This window comes from Euprymna scolopes, chromosome 10 (assembly GCF_053919585.1).
Source record: "Euprymna scolopes isolate OS-2025 chromosome 10, ASM5391958v1, whole genome shotgun sequence".
Taxonomy (NCBI): Eukaryota; Metazoa; Mollusca; class Cephalopoda; order Sepiida; family Sepiolidae; genus Euprymna; species Euprymna scolopes.
The window spans coordinates 59748932-59766633 of NC_136491.1; the positions used below are offsets into that span (position 1 = coordinate 59748932).

At 35.0% G+C, this 17702-nt stretch overlaps 1 protein-coding gene across 7 annotated transcripts in view; it reads right to left on the bottom strand.

Annotated features, from left to right (window-relative positions):
* The window catches only part of LOC145286001 (uncharacterized), a 273253-nt gene that overhangs the window by 142409 nt on the left and 113142 nt on the right, over positions 1-17702 (bottom strand). For all 7 annotated transcript variants that reach the window (XM_080134598.1, XM_080134595.1, XM_080134594.1 and 4 more), the window contains exons 6-7: positions 17365-17420; positions 8443-8579 (exon numbers count right to left, since the gene is read on the bottom strand). In XM_080134598.1, the coding sequence (XP_079990724.1) occupies positions 8443-8579; positions 17365-17420 (193 nt within the window). The remainder of the gene's footprint in view (positions 1-8442; positions 8580-17364; positions 17421-17702) is intronic.

Sequence of the window (17702 nt, forward strand, 5' to 3'; positions counted from 1 at the left end):
ATTAATTTATGTATTGTGGACAATTATTTATTTATTTATTTATTGCAGAGTATTATTTATTAATTTATTTATTGCGGACTATTATTTATTAATTGTTTTATTGCGGACTATAATTTATTAATTTGTTTATTGCGGAGTATTATTTAATTATTTATTTATTGCGGAGTATTATTCATTAATTTATTTTTTGCGGAGTATTATTTATTAATTTACTTATTGCGGACTATTATTTATTAATTTATTTGTTGCGGACTATTATTTATTAATTGATTTGTTGCGGAGTATTATTTAATAATTTACTTATTGCAGACTATTATTTATTAATTTATTTATCGCGGAGTATTATTTATTAATTTATTTATTGCGGAACATTATTTATTAATTTATTTACTGCGGACTATTATTTATTAATTTATTTATTGCGGAGTATTATTTATTTATTTACTTATTGCGGACTATTATTTACTAATTGATTTATTGTGGACTATTATTTATTAATTTATTTATTGCGGACTGTTATTTATTAATTGATTTAGTGGAGACTATTATTTATTTATTTATTTATGGTGGACTATTATTTGTTAATTTATTTATTGCGGACTATTATTTATTAATTTAATTATTGCGCAGTATTATTTATTAAGTTATTAATTGCGGACTAGTATTTGTTAATTTATTAATTGCGGACTATTATTTATTAATTTACTTATTGAGGACTATTAATTATTAATGTATTTATTGCGGACTATTATTAATTAATTTATTTATTGCGGACTATTATTTATTAATTTATTTATTGCTGACTATTATTTATTAATTTATTTATTGCGGACTGTTATCCTCATCTTTTTAGATTTTGTTTTACGACGTTTTGGCCAACTATTCCTCTGGCCTTCGTCAGATGGTAACTGCAACAGGATAGGAACTCCAAATCTCCTAACTGTATTCTCAGCAATTACTGCCTTCCATTGTTGTTGATGTGTCACCAAATTTTGGCCAAGTAAGCCTCTGACCGGCTTTGAGTAGGATTGGAACCGCTATCTTCAGACAATGCTCATCTGGAACAGTAGAGATTCAACGCCTCTATCCACTGCATAAATAAAATATCTATCCACTGCATAAATAAAATATCTATCCACTGCATAAATAAAATCTTTTATTCATTTTAAACAAGACATTTTACTACTTTATTCTTTTGCCTCCCCCGGCCCCTTATTAACCCTAACCCTTATTATCCTTTTATTTTTTGCAGGTTCGCGTTTCACGTCAAATTTATCTGAAAAACAGATAAATTTCTGACACAATTTCAATAATCATTATCCTTTTACATCGCACAAGGAGGATTGTTGTTTCTGTACACCTGTTGCTGGGAAAATCTTATTTACACACCTCCTCATGAGGACAGAATGTAAGTTTTTTTGATTGATTGATTGATTTTACGGCATATCAACCTATGTGGTCATTTAATGCCGGAGTCCTTTTTTTTTTTGTTTTTAACTATTTTTTATTGGGAGGGGGGGAATGACTTTTTCAGCCTTTCTTCCCTTTTTTTATAAAATCGAACTAAGAAATTAAATGTTGTATTTATACATGGATGTGTATATTTGGGTGACTTTAAATTTCCTTAAATTTTCTTATATAAATTTACTTTCCTTAGGTATGCTAGAATATTTGTTGAGCTGACCTTTTCAAAAAGGTCCTCCATATTGCTTTCTGTATAATATAGTTTTCTAGTTGGGGCAAGGTCACACACCCAACTAGGATATGTTTTACTGTGAGTGTCTCCTGGCATGGGATGCACTCTGGCGCCAATTCTCCATTTAGTATATAAGAATGAGTAAAGTTGGTGTGTCCTATGCGCAGCCGAGTCAGTATCACATCTTCTCGGCGTGATCTCTTGATGTCCGGACATCGTTCCTTAAGTTTAGGTTTGATTGAGTATAATTTGCTGCCCTCTTGCTGACTCCACCGCAGTTGCCATTTTTCCTGTATGTATGCTTTTATCTGGAGTCTAAGATCAGTATGTGGAATCTTAAAATTGTCAGTTGGAAGGTGAGAAGATTTTTTTGCAGCTGTATCTGCCCTGTCATTGCCTTTGATCCCCACATGGCTGATGATCCAGACAAGAATAATGTTTTTAGTGGTTGAAAGGATATTGATTTTTTCTATTAATTTTGTTGTTAGTGGATTTTCTTGTTTTTGATTTTGTATAGATAATAGGACTGATAGAGAATCTGTGAGAATGATGAAGTTTTTGGTGGTTTCCTCTGAAATTATGTTGAGTGCTAGATCGATAGCTATAGTCTCTGCAGTGAATATAGATGCTTCATTTTGAAGATTTCTCTTCATTGTGGTTTTATGGTATGTTGCTACACATCCAGTGTGATTGTTGCTTTTAGACCCGTCTGTGTAGATAAAGGTGTAGTCTGAATATCGTAATTTTAAATGTTGAAGTTTGTTGTGGTATTCAATAGGGTTTGTGGTAGATTTGGACTTTTTGTTTAGGTTTTTATTTCTACTTGTTTCATGGTCCATGGGGGTGTTTTAGGTAGTATGAAGTTGTGAATGCTGGAAATTGGAATTTTCGATTCTTCAATGCTTTCCTTCATTCGGAGCCCGAAGGTTTTGATAGTTTTTCCTTTCATGTTGAAGAGTTCTTCATATTTAGGATAGAAGGTACATTGGTATGCAGGGTTGTTTGGGCAAGACTTCAATTTGAGTAAATATTGAAAAGCTAACTTTTCTCGCCTTAGATCTAGTGGGGGTTCATGTGCTTCCGTGTATAGACTGTTCACGGGGGAGGTTCTGTATGCTCCTAGGGCCAATCTTAGGCCAGTATGGTGAATAGGGTCTAGGCTTTTTATATATGATGTTCGGGTTGATCCATATATGAAACAACCGTAGTCTAGCTTTGAGCGGACTAGTGCTCTGTAAAGTTTAAGGAGTGTTTCCCTGTCTGCACCCCAATCGGTATGTGCTACCACTCTCAAAAGATTTACAGCTTTGTTACATTTTTTTTTCAGATAGTTTATGTGTGGGATGAATGTTAACTTTTTGTCAAATAAAATCCCTAAGAATTTGTACTGGTAAATAACGGGTATGGGCATTCCTTCCATGGTTAGGACAGGATCATTATGCATGTTCTTTAGTTTGCAGAAATGCATGCATTTCGTTTTTCTTTTGGAGAATCTAAATCCATTCTCTTCCGTCCATCTCATTACTTTGTTTAAGCACAATTGAAGCTTCCTTTCTATTATAGATATATATCTAGATCTACAGCATATTAGGAAGTCATCCACATATAGGGAGCAATCTACCCCAGGGTTAAGGTTTTTTACAATGTTGTTAATTCGGATACTGAACAGGGTCACTGACAGTATACTCCCTTGAGGTACTCCATTCTTTTGTTCCTTCAAGTCCGAGAGAGCTGTGCCAACCTTTATTCTGAACAGTCTATTTTTTTTTAAATTTTCAATAAAAATTGGCATTCTGCCTTTTAGTCCAAGCGCCTTCAGATCCCTTGTAACACCGTACTTCCACACAGTATCGTAGGCTTTTTCCATGTCAAAAAACACTGCTGTTAAATGTTCCTTCCTTACAAAGGCTTCTCTGATGAAGGTTTCAAGTCTGACTATGTGGTCTATTAAACTTCGGTTTTTCCTGAATCCTGTTTGAAATTCTGTAATAAGATTCTCTGTTTCCAGGAACCAGATTAGTCTTTTGTTTATAATCCTTTCCATGGTTTTACAAATGCAGCTTGTTAGAGCTATTGGCCTGAAATTCAATGGATCTGAGACATTACTTGATTGGGATTGGATGTTTGAGTTTTCAGATTTGGGGATTGGTATTATTGTGGCCTCTTTCCAGGTCTCGGGTACGTTTCCACTGGACCATATAATATTGAAAATTTCAAGTAGGTATTTCATTGAGGTTTCTGGAAGTTTTTTGAGGATTTCATATGGAATTTCATCGGGCCCTGTTGCTGTGTCATGGGATTTGGTTAGCGATTCTTTTAATTCAAGCAAGGTAAGAGGTTGGTTGTATTTTTCGGTATTTTGTGATTTAAATAGAATTTTCTTCTTCTCTTCCTTTTCTCTAATCTTTTTGAATTTCTCTGTTTGTCTGTCACATGATGAAATTTTTGATAAATTATCTGCCAGTTTATTGGAAATGTCTTTTTGATCGGTGTATATTTTGTTGTCTTTAGAGATGTGGGATATTGGTGTACTACTACACTTTCCTTCTATTTTCCTCATCATGTTCCAAACTGTTTTTGCCTTGGTATTCACATTAATTTTGGATATATAATTTCTCCATGTTGTTCTTTTGGATTCCTTTATGATTCGTCTGGCTTTTGCTCTGTTGTTTTTGAAGAAATCCAGATTTTCGCTTGTTGGGTACTTTTCAAATTTTCTCAAGGCAGCTCGTCGAGCTCTGATGGCTTTTCTGCATTCTTTTGTGAACCAAGGTTTGTTGTGATTGTTGGTTTTGGTTGTTTTCGGTATGGTATTATTTGCTATGTTTGTGAGTGTTTTAATGAAGTAGTTCAAATGGTCATCTTCATCTTTCTTTTCAATAATTAATTGGTTTTTGCACTATTCCTGGAATCCCAATCCGCTTTATGTAGGTTCCATTTGGGTGTTTTTTGTTCAGTACTAGTACTTAGACTTTCCAGGATGATTGGGAAATGATCACTCCCACAGGTGTCATTGTGTACTTTCCAATCATAGTCCATATATATGGAAGGATCACATAAGGTAAGGTCAATGGCGGTGACAGTACCTGTTGCTGGGTACATATAGGTGTAGTTTTGATTATTAAGGAGGCATAGATTATTTTTATTTATTATGTTTTCTATTTCTTTTCCTTTTTTATTTGTTTCTTTACTTCCCCATATTACATTGTGACTGTTGAGATCTCCTAGTAGAAAAAAGGGTTTAGGGAGTTGTTTTATTAATTGAGTTATCTCAGTTTCGTTGATTGTATCTTTTGGAGGGATGTAGATTGAGCAAAGTGTTATAGTTCTATGTAGAGTCACTGAAACTGCAATTGCTTGCAAGTTTGTGTTTATATTTATTTGTCTTTGAGGGACTTCATTTTTCACGAGTATTGATGTGCCTCCAGAAGCTCTGTCCGTATCTTTATTTATGTAGTTGTAAGATGTGTAGTGTTTAATGTTGATGGTATTATTTTCTTTCATAAAGGTCTCCTGCTGACAGACAAGTGCTGGGCTCATATTTGTTATTAATAATATGAGTTCATTTTGGTTTGCTTTTATCCCTCTGATATTCCATTGTAATATTTTGTTCATCATTTGGAATTGTGTTCAACTTCCATCGTCTACAATCCTTCAAATCTATTTTCTGTCGGAGTCCCTGTTCGGAGTATAGATCGGGATCTTTCTTTTCCTGTTTTTGTTTGTTTTTGTTTTTTTTGTCTGGGGGGATTTTTGATTCTTTTCTGGCTTGTGATGTGTTTGATGGTTGTTCGATTGTTTTTGTAGAAATGGTTTGTGGTTCTGTTTCTTTTTGTGGTTCAGTAGTGTCTTTACTTAATATTATCCTTGGATTGGTTGCAGACATTGCACTATTCATTTTCCTCATTTCTTCTAATAGTTCTTTCATTTCCTTTATTAGTTTGCTTAAGACATCAATTTTCTTGTCAGTTGTATCCGTTACATGTATATGACCATTTTGATTGTTGATTGGAGTAGTTTTTTTACTTGCATCTGCATATGTTTTAGTTTCAATGATTTTCCTGGCCTCTGGGTAGGATATATTCTTTGTATGTTTTAGTTTGGTCACTTCTTTTTCTCTTTTCCATATTTCACAATATCTAGAGCCAGTGCCATGATTTTCAAGGCAGTTGGCACACTTGAAATCTTTTCTGCAGTCAATGTGTGGGCCGCTTTCTCCACATCTTCCACACACTGGTAATCGTGTGCACCGATCTTGATGGTGTCCAAACTTCTGGCACTTGAAGCATTGGAGGGGGTTTGGAATATAAATTTCTACATTTATTTTCATATATCCAACTTTCACTTCTTTGGGTATCGTGAGGGAATCAAAAGTTAGTATATATGTATTGGTATCGATTTTCTCACTGTTTTTTTTTTTTTTTTGATTTGGACTCTACGAACATCTAACACATTCTGTTTCTGTAAGTTTGTCTTGATTTCCTCCAACGGACAAAGTGCAAGTTCGTGGCTTTTCACAACTCCTTTGCAGGTATTTAGGGTTGGATGTCTGTAGCATTTGACTTTGATGTTTTCAAATAATTTTAGTTTCAATATTTCTTTAGTTTGTTCTTCGTTATGGGTTTCTATTAGTAGGCTGCCATTAAATTGTTTTTTAATAGACTTTGGTTTTAAAGTTTTAAGATTTCTTTCAATTTTAAAAGGTGATAGTTTGCTCAAAGAAGTTTCCTCTATTGATTCTATTACTACGAATGTTGAGTTCCTTGGTTTTATCGTCTCTTCCTCAGAGCTACTGATGTCAGAGACATCAGAGTGGGTTCTCTTTGGGTGGTTGGGTGGTTTTTGGGAGGAATAAGCCATATATTTTGTTTTCTTTTTTCGTCATCTTTGTTCCCCACCCACCTCGGAGTCCTATTTGAGAAGAGCCTGGGGGAAACCCATTCACCCAGCCTCCACAGGGATACAATGATGATATAACAGACTTTGGTGGTATCATAATGATTATCTGTTCTCTCTTGATATTGCTATGGGATCTGTAGCAATCCTGAGGGGTTTACAGCCTCGTCATCGATATTCACACCTAATCGATTGACCCTCAGCCACCGCTTTCCATCATATATTAGGGAGTAGGGTTATTTGTGAGAGAGGGGGGATGTGTTGTGTTAGTGAGTTTTTGGAATGGGCAATATATGGTGGGGCTTAGCGTGACTGGCCGATTGGTCGGATCGGGCCTCTCCGACCGCCCGTCTAGTCGAAGTAAGGGCCAAAGTAATGTGTTGCGGTGCCTAAACTTCTATGTATCCTGGTCTAGGTTCGCTCAATCACCAGGATCATGTCCTAAGACATTACGGGTAGCAACCCACGGCTAACTGGTTGCCCCATTGAGGGATTTTTACCCTCTGCAGGGGGGCAGTCGGTTTGTTCTCATGCCCTACCGACAGGGACAAAAAAAAAAATAATAATAATTTAATAGAATATATTTGTTTTCTTTTTCTTTTTTTTTTTGTTGTTTCTTTTCCTTTTTAAAATCTGTTTCTATTTAACCCATAGTTGGGACCCTAACAGGTACTACCACTCCGGGTCAGGGTGGACCTGGGAGCAATGGCAATTAAGAGGTGGCTCCACACTCCCCAAAGCCCGTAAGCCGGACCTCACCATCGGATGTAGTTTAAGGTCATATCCAGGACCGGGAGTAAGGTAGGAAAAAATAAAATAAAAAGGGGAGGGAGAAAGGTTGTTGTTTTTGTTTTTGGTTTTGCAGAACATAATTAAGTTTTACAAAAAAGATCAGAAAACAAAAAAAACTCAATGTAGGTGCATTTCGTCTCAGGAAACCACAGGGCAGCCTGATCTGGTAGCACCAGGAACATAATGTAAGTACTAAAAAACAATGCAAATATAACAAAATGTAAGAAATCTTTTTCATAATTTCTATCTTCTGCTGCGAGCTCTGAACACTTTCATGCCAATCATGTGACTGTCTTTGTCTTCTTTTAATGAATTACCAGCCGAATGGACACCTTTTTAACCAGTTACAACAACTAGACAAGATGTAACTTTAAAACATTTTAGGTAGATGAAGATTCGTATACATTCTTTACACATACATATTCTCACGCACAACCAAATTACATGAATAAACTCTCATGAATGTTCCCTCTTTTCCTTTCTTTCACTATATATTCTATTTCCTTTATGTTTCAGAATATTTTATTCACTTTTAAATATTTCTATCAATCTCTAGAAGATTTGCATTTCTTTAAAATTGTCTTCCCCGTGTAATGTGGACAGATAATCAATTGACAAATTGATAACTCATCTAAATAAGGATCCATTTAAACAAGCAGACGAATTTAGCACTTGTTAAATGGTGGACCATCAATACATCAACTATTCACTTTTTAAATCATTTGTAAAAATATAATTATGTGCTGATAAAATTGATTTGTCAAATAAAAGTTTTATCTTTATCTTTAAAATATTTTGGATTTTTTAATACAAGCAAATTATTTTGAAGCTGTGTTTTTATTACATTTGGAAATATTTAAGTAAAATCAAATACAAAGTCATTAAACTTGTTCCTTTCACAGCACAATGAGATTCTGAATTCACAACTGATCCAGTAACATAATAACATAATTGATAATATTAGGTCCGTGCAAAAATAATGTTTTTTCACCAACCTAATGTATGAAATATCCTTTTATCAGATACAAAATTTAGTGACATGCATCTTTATTACTTACCTTCTGCAATCTGTTTTGCATGGCGATGATCACATTGTTGTGTTATAGGTAGTTTATCCAATCCCACCATGCAAGCAGCTGCAAGGACACCAGCTTGCCTCATTCCACCCCCGAGTGATTTTCGACAACGAAGAGCCCTTGGTGAAAATATAAAAAGATGATTTTTTTTACTAACAACAATAAATAAAGAAAAATAAGATATAAAAATATTACAATACAAAAACTTATGTATCTGAACTTGATAATCTGATGTGTTATTAAATCCGAGGCAGATTATGCCAGCTTGTTCCAAAGGAGAAAGTTTACAGGGAATATCAAATTCACAAACGGTTTCCAACAACATGTACATCCCAGTAATAGGAAGATGATTTTGTAGTATCCATATTCTATAATTTTTATGATCTGAACATGTCTATATAAGAAGGGTAATTGACATACTGAATATTTTGGTCAACATTTTTCTTATGTCTTCATTTGAAAGTTACTCAACTGACAAAAGAATTAGTTTTGTTTGTAAGCTTTAAATATATATATATAAGTATAACAATACTAGCAAGATTACATTTTTTTCTTTAATTTGTAAAATTATGATGCTTACTTCATCGAAAATGTTTTTGGTTGTAAAAGAATGTTAATTCATTTGTTTGTAGTTTTATCATAAGATAATGTTAATTCATTCATTTGTAGTTTTATCATAAGAAGATTCAGTTGTATGCACATGAAAGACCACAACTTCCCCTGAGCTATGTTCATGCTCCGTTCTGTCCCTCTGGAATCTTCCGATCACTCGGTTGTATCAGTTAAGATAAAAACAAAATACAATAAGTCTTCAGACATACCTCTCCACCGTACTGTATATCGATACTCTACCGCTGACTGGGATAGCTTCCGTACATTTATATCTGATCTACCTCTGCATTCCATGTTTAAAAAGGATGTGTCCTCCATAGTATCAGACCTGACCGAATGGCTAATTGTAGGCATAGACCAATTCATACCATCAAAAAATTCCAACAAAAACCTAACAGCCAACCATGGTTCTCCCCAGAATGTGCTGCTGCCATCGCGCACAGAAATCACTTTTTCCATAGCTACCAACGTAATAGATGTACTGAGACTAAAGCTGCTTTCAGGACTACCAGCAACCACTGTAAAAGAGTAATAAAAAATGCAAGAGAGCTATATGCTCTGTCTGTTAAATCCAAAGTAGCTGAGCAGCGGCTTGGTTCCCACCAGTTTTAGCAAATAGCAAACAGGATCCTGAACAGAAGTGTGCGTTCTATCCCAACCACATTCAATGGACCTGAGGTCATCTCATCAGCATCAGACAAGGCCAAACTATTTGCAAAGAACTTTGCAGCTAATTCTACCCTATGCGACGAAGGCCATCAACTCCCCATATTTCCTCCTATAATGGACAACACACTCTGCAATATACAAATATCTGTGCATGAGGTAGCTAAGCTAATAAAGAACCTTGATTCCAGTAAAGCAACTGGCCCTGACAGCACTCCAATTATAGTGCTGAAAAAGCTGCAAACAGAACTTGTCCCCATACTTACAAAACTGTTGAAGCATTGCCTTAAAGAGAAGTGCTTCCCAACACCCTGGAAAATCTCATCAGTATGTCCTGTATTTAAGAATTCAGGTGATAAGTCGTCTCCCTCTCAGTACAGACCTATAAGTCTCCTGTGTGTCATGAGTAAGTTGCTGGAAACCATATTAAATAGAGAAGTAGTCAACCACCTCAATAGAAATTACCTTCTTAGTGACACGCAATATGGTTTCCGTTCTGCTAGATATATAGCAGATGTGCTAATGGTTATAACTCATAGGATTAGTGAATCTCTTGACAAAGGCTTTCTCTCTAGGGAAATTGCTCGACATATCAAAGGCCTTCGATAAGGTATGGCATAAGGGCCTACTTCACAAGATCTCCAGCTACGGTATAACTGGAAATGTTTTCTCAATCATTAAATCATTTCTCTCTGATAGGCTCATAAGAGTAGTGGTTGACGGGCAGAAATCAGAGGCCCTCAGTATTAATGCTGGAGTTCCTCAGGGGTCCATACTGGGCCCAACTCTCTTCTTGATCTACATCAATGATCTCCCAAAACACATACTTAAATCATTCGTTGACATCTATGCTGATGACACGACAATCTATGGCAACACATCAAAGGCCGTAAATGACAAAGTTCTCTCTGATTCTCTTTCCTCTGATCTTGAGCGTGTGGTATAGTGGGGGAAGAGGTGGCTGGTTACTTTTAAAACATCTAAAACCAAGCTCCTATCCTTACATCATCAACGCTCTGATCCCCATCTGGCATCAATTGAAATGGATGGCTCTCGTCTAGGGAAGGCTCCATGTTTTGATAAGTTTCTGTGCTTGACCGTTTCTTCTGACCTGAAATAGAACACGTACATCAAATCAAGGTCGCCGTAAAAATGGTAGGATCCTTCTACCGCTCCAGAAGATATCTCACCCCTGATGCAATTCTCTATCTATATAAAAGCCAAGTACATCCAAGGATGGAGTACTGCTGCCACATCTGGGCAGGAGCTGCTAAAAACAGCCTATCCTGCCTTGACAGAATACATAAATAGGTTTTGTGGCTTAGTGGGTGATGCCCTTTTCTCTTCCCTGCAACCTCTCTGCCACAGGAGAGATGTTGCGAGCATATCTTTGTTTTATCATTACTTCCATGGCAAATGCTCGTCTGAGCTCCAATCTCTGGTCCCCCTTGCTGATCTTTTACAAAAAACACCCGTCTAGCTGAATCCACTGTAAAAAATTTTCCCCACTCTTTTGCCAAAACCAAAACGTAGATTCCATGAACAAAGCTTCTTTCTTAGACGTGCATGCCTGTGGAACGCTGTTCCGTTTGCCTGTTTCCCACCTGACTACAACCTGGATATCTTTAAGTTCAACATAAATAAATTCCTGATGAACCGCTCCCTTAAGACACTTTATCAACTCTCCAATACTAATGTTCTGTACATGCAATAACCCTTATCCCCGAGTGGATTCCGGGCCTTGATAAGTGGTGACTACCTTGTTAAAAAAAAAAAAAAAAAAAAAAAAAAACACAGCTAACATTGCATGAAAATATCATTTTAAGTAGGTGTTATATGTCCAATTAGTTTACGTTCTATTGTGATATTAAGTAATTTTGATATACAAAAAAGTCGGGCAGAAACTCACACAAATTACATTTTAATTTTATATTTTATTTTATATTTTTAAAGAACATGACACAGGGATAAATTATTCACAATTAAATAGTAATTAATAGGCTACCCGGCGTTGCCCGGTTGTAAGATACACTTAAATATATTTTAATTCATGCAGATTACATGTTTATTATTATAGAGACTATCGACTATTATATTAAACTTAATATATTGTAGCGAGATAAAAACACAAAAATGTATGCATATGACTTGGGTACTATCAACTAGAATCGACACCAAAACATACAACTCTCCACCCTCATTCCTTAGTCTCTTAGGTATGCCTATATATATATATATATATATATATATATATATATATATATATATATATATATATATATATATAGGCATGCCCCTCTCTCTCTCTCATATATATATATATATATATATATATACACACACACACACTTCAGAGTAATGAATAATGAAATGCAATATATCTACTGGTATGCAAATCCAGTGATTATCGGTCTTACAAAATATTATTAGATGTAATATTTTATATATGACAATCCCAGCTAAAAATTATTTTCCGGTGACCACATGGTGTCTTAAAAGAAAAAAATAATCTAACGGCTTTTTTTTTTCTTCAGAAATTTTTTTTTTTTCCACAAACGAGAAATGATTATTTCCATCATGCATCATAATTTGCTGGATCAAAAGTCAACAAGAACAATTTCTACAAAGATAAACAAATTAAATGAGACTTTAACACAACAATTTCAAATATAACTCTTGGTGGTATCAACTATAAGTTTGAATTCCAGTTTAATCCTGATTTAAAACAAACATTCACTTCCTGTTCACTTAACTGTTTGAAGGACACTTTCCAACATGAATTTGATGAGAAGGATGATGCTTGGAAATTACGTTTGTTACTTCAAAAACTTGATACAATACTATAAATATTTTACCCTTAAAACCAGGAGATTTCACATTTAACGAAATGGTAGTGCAGTTAACATTTTTGGTGATTTATCATTATTTAACATCCGGCTATAATTATTATAAATAAAGAAAAGTGATAATGCTGCTAGAATTGTAAATACAAAAATTTTCGGTTGAAATTGCTGCCAGAAGATCAATTTAAATACCTCATTTTTGTTGCATTACAATTTCTAGATGACACTGACATATGCACGTTTATGTCGGAAAAAGACAATGATAGTGTAAATTCTGACCACATAATAATGTCAATGTTTAATAAAACTTAAACATGACACTACAATGATGCAATAACAATAATGTTTCAAGCAATATAAAATCAGTAGAAAAATCTCCAACTGAAAGGAGAAATAAACCTTTAACACCCTGCACGTTTTTGTCTATTTAAAAAACACGTGCCAACATTGTTCACGCCGCTGGCACAAGGACAGATTTTGTGAAAAGAATAACTATAACATTACCAGGATAAATACTTAAAAAAAAAAAAAAAAAAAAAAGATCCAAAATCCACATCGAATGTGCCAGTTTAATGTAAATTTTAAAGCAGGAGAGAAAAACAACAAATTAATAAATTTTTAATCCACTTCAGATGATCTCACTCTGATTTCGGTACTTGTACAGTTTAATCAAGACATTAAAAAATGAAAATATCGAAAAAAGTTTAAATTGTATGTATCCGTTATGGGACGAAGTTTTCTGAAAAAAAAATTTCACTTAATTTCATCAAGTAGTTATTTTTTATAGCGAAAAAACAATTTGTTATGATACCGAGCAAAATGTTCGATTTTTAGGAAGAAAAGCTAGTATTAAAGATGGGGAGGGGTGTCAGCGCTTTAACTGGAGTTATCTCCCGTTGTCATTTCTAAAATTCAAACAAATTTTTTTTTTAAATCCAAGATGGCCGCCTTCAACACGCTCTCATAAAAAAGTGTTTTTCCGCTGTAAAAAAAAAAAAAACTACTTAATGAAATTAAGTGAAATTCTTTTTTTCGGAGAACTTCGTTCTATAACGGATACATACAATTTAAACTTTTTTCGATATTTTCATTTTTTAATGTCTTGACTAAACTGTACAAGTACCCTGATTTCAAATCCAACATGGAAGTTGTTGAGAAAACCAATTCTTAAGAATACAACTCATGTTGTTTGTAGTGTATCGGCAAACAAGATATAACTAAGTGGTGAGCTAATATCTGATACTTCTACATCAACCCTAGATCTTGTTGGTTTGGATGTTATTAAAGAATTTGATAGTTTCAATGTTCCCCTAAACTCAATTTTCAATTCCTTCAATATTAATGCTGCAGCAGATGCTGAAACATAATTTAAGAACATATTTAAGGCAAAGCTGAGCAATGATTTTCAAGAAGGTCTTGCATGTTGTACGTGTTGGATGTTAAAGCGACTTTAAAACTGAAGTCAAATGCAAAACCAGTCTTTAGCTACAGTGGAAAAAGAATTGGACAGCCTTCACACAGCAGGAGTATTCCAACCTACAAATTACTTACCCTGGAAAGCTGTGAATAACATGGTATGTTGTGAAGAGCAAGGTATGTTTGTGTGCAAATTTCTCCATAGGATTAAACAACACACTAGAGACACTTCACCAGAAGAACTCAATTCTCAAAACTCAACAGAAATTGTTTTACAAAAGTGAACAATGCAGATGCATATCTACTAATGGAATTTGATGGAGATCCCAAAAACATTCTCACTATCAACACACAAGGAATTTAACTTTCATTTGGGGTGAAGTCAGCTCCACTGATATTCTAACAAACTATGGATGCAATGCTCATAGAATCCCAGGAATTTCTACCTATGTTGATGATTACAAGAGAAACTTCTGTGTCGCCTAACTTCTGTGCTGGATCGAATTCAACAATATGGATTTCATTTAAGGCCAGATAAATGCAAATTCTTCCAAACTTCTGTGAAATACCTTGGATGTAAAAAAAAAAAAAGGATTGAAAACCAGATCTGAATAATATTCAGGCGACAAAGCACATGGCAGTCCCAAGGGATATATCAATGCTTCAATTCTTTCTTGCCTTTGTAAGTCATTATGATTCATTTTTAGCAGAACTGCACAAGTTACATAGACCTCTTAATAATCTTTTACAAAAAGATACTAAATGAAACTGGTTAAGCACATGCTAAGAATCATTTGAGAAAATCAAATCACTTCTTCATTCTGACATATTGCTTACACACTATGATTCATCATTAGACATTACTGTGGTGACTAATGTGTCAGACTATGGAATCGGAGCAGTAATTTTTTTTTTATTTTATTTATTTTTTTTTTTTACTCAATTTTCACCCCAAACAAGGCACAGTGCCACTTTGAAGCAGGGGGCTACTATTAGGGAATTAATTAGCGGGGTCATTATGAAGGGAGAAGAGTAGAAAGATGTTTGTTAACATTACACTTGAACTTCTGCATATCATTGCAGTTGGGAAAGCAGAATCCCGGAAGGGAGTTCCAAAGACCCGCAGTTCTGGGGAAGAAACTATTGGAGTAAAAGGCTTTCTTGCACCTAGGGATCTCTACTGTAAAGGGATGAGACTTAGTAGCTTGTCGGGTTTGTCGGGGGTAGTTACGTCGGGGAGGTACAAGTGTTTGCAGTTCGTCAGAGCATTCACCATTAAAGTATTTGTAGAACAGGCAGAGGGATGCAACATCTCGTCGATGGGACAGAGGTTGAAGCCTAGATGACAGTTCAGGACCTATCAGGTTGGCGACTCTTTTTTGAACCCTGTCCAGGAGCGAGAGACAAGCAGCAGATGCACCAGCCCAGATGTGACAACAGTACTCCATACATGGGCGAATGGTTGCCTTATAGAGGTATAGGATACTGGCAGGCGTAAGTAGTTTTCTAGCACGGTAGAGGGAGCCAACCTTCCTTGCAGCAGCCTTGGCAATGCTCTCAATGTATCTATTCCAGTTCATATTCCCTGTAAACGTTAGGCCGAGGAGTTTAAAAGAAGTACTTTCAGGCAATGTGTCCTTGGCCATTGCTATTGGTGGTAGAGGAGGTTTCTTGTAGTTATTGAAGGAAACAAGCTTAGTCTTAGCAGCATTGAATGTGACCAACCATTTTTGTCCCCATTCCACTACGGATTGGAGGTCATCCTCTAGTGTTTCTGCAATTTTCTTGGATATGTGTTCATTTGTTTTCCCCTCATATCTGTTATAGAGAGTGGTGTCATCGGCAAATATACCCATCTCCGAAACAATATTATCAGGGAGGTCGTTTATGAATATCAGGAATAATAGAGGTCCAAGGATAGACCCCTGAGGTACTCCCGCATTTATGTCATATTGTTTGGATGTATGTCCGCCGAGGACAACTTTGATTTTTCTATTACTTAAGAAGGATTTAATCACATATTTTTCCTGCTGGAAGCAGAAATGTCATTGCACATGCATCAAAATCCTTAACAGCTACTGAACAAAATATAGCCAAATTGAGAAAGAAGCTCAAGCAAATATCTATGCTGTGAAGAAATTTCTACAAATTTCTAAATGCTACATGGCTGTCATTTTACTCTGATCACAGACAAGTATTTTTGGTTCCAAAAATGGAATTTCAGTCTATGCAGCAAACTGCTTACAAAGATGGGCAACTATGCTTTTAAATGATGACTTTTCTATAAAATACCAAACAGCCAGTAAAATTGGTTAGACAGATGCTTTATCCAGACTCATCTCTTCTCATCAAAAAGCAGTGAAAGACACTATCATTGCTGGGGAATTTGAAGTTGTCTCTGGACTTACTTCCACAGTGATCTCTACCCGTCCTTTCGGAGATGGTCCAGGAGGTTACAGCTGCAAATCCATTTTTAACGAGAGTTCTACATTTTCATTTCACAAGCTGACCAAAAAATGCACTGAACGGCAACTTCAACCATTTTTCACTAAAAGTCTTTATCCGAGATCAATGCTGAACATTTTGTTATCCCAGAGTTTTCAAGCAACTTCATCATGACATCAGAGGATTAATTGAATGAAAGCATTGGCAGGTTGATATTTGTATTGGTCAAGCAAGAACATGCAGTTAGAGGAACTTATAAAGAGCTCCTCGGAAAACAATATTGCATTCATGGCCTATCCCAGAAATTCCTTGCTCACAAATACATGTTGATTTTGTAGAACCAATAAATAGACAACATTATCTAACATTGGTTGATGCTTACAGTAAGTGGTCAGAAGTCTTTTAGATGAACCATACTACTACAAATGAAACTGTAAAGGAACTATAAGCAATTTTCAGTATGTTGGACGTCCCTGAAATCTTAGTTTCTGATAGTAATACTGCATTTACCTCAGCAGAATTTTCTGACTTCTGTAAACAAACTGTATTCAGCACCTCAGATCTCCATCTTTTCATCCACAATCAAATGGACAGACAACCTTAAGAGAGCACTCTTGAAGTTAAAAGGGGAAGGAACTACAAGAGATTATGGAGATATTTCTAAGTAACTACAGAGCTACCTCAAATGTAATATCCCCTGCTGAAACACTGATGAACTGAAAAATATGTTTGCCAATGGATGCTATTCTGCTATTTGTCCATCATCAAAATAGAAACAGAATGATGGAAAACCAGTTCGATCACCATCATTCAGCAAGGTCATATCAATTTCTAGCTGGACTACCTGTATTGATAAAAGACTACCATGATTGTAAAGAAAGATGGACACATAATTCATACACATATTATGAAAATATCTAACCTCTGAATAAAAATTGAAGTTCCAGCAATTACGGAGCCAACTGGTGCACCAACTCCCTGAAATAATAAAAGAAAACATTAGAACCCTTTTTTTTTTTTTTTTTTTTTTACACAATATTTATTCTTGTTTAATCTATTGTTCTTTATAATTTAGCTATGCACATACAACACATTAATTGAATTTTGGGTGTTAGACATTTAAATAAATAGAAAATTTTTAAATAAAAGTGTATGATCTAACGATCATACACTTTTATTTAAAAATTTTAATTTTTAGTTATAAAGTTATAAATTTATTTGAAATCTTCACTGCCACTGTGGTCTGATGCTATAACCACA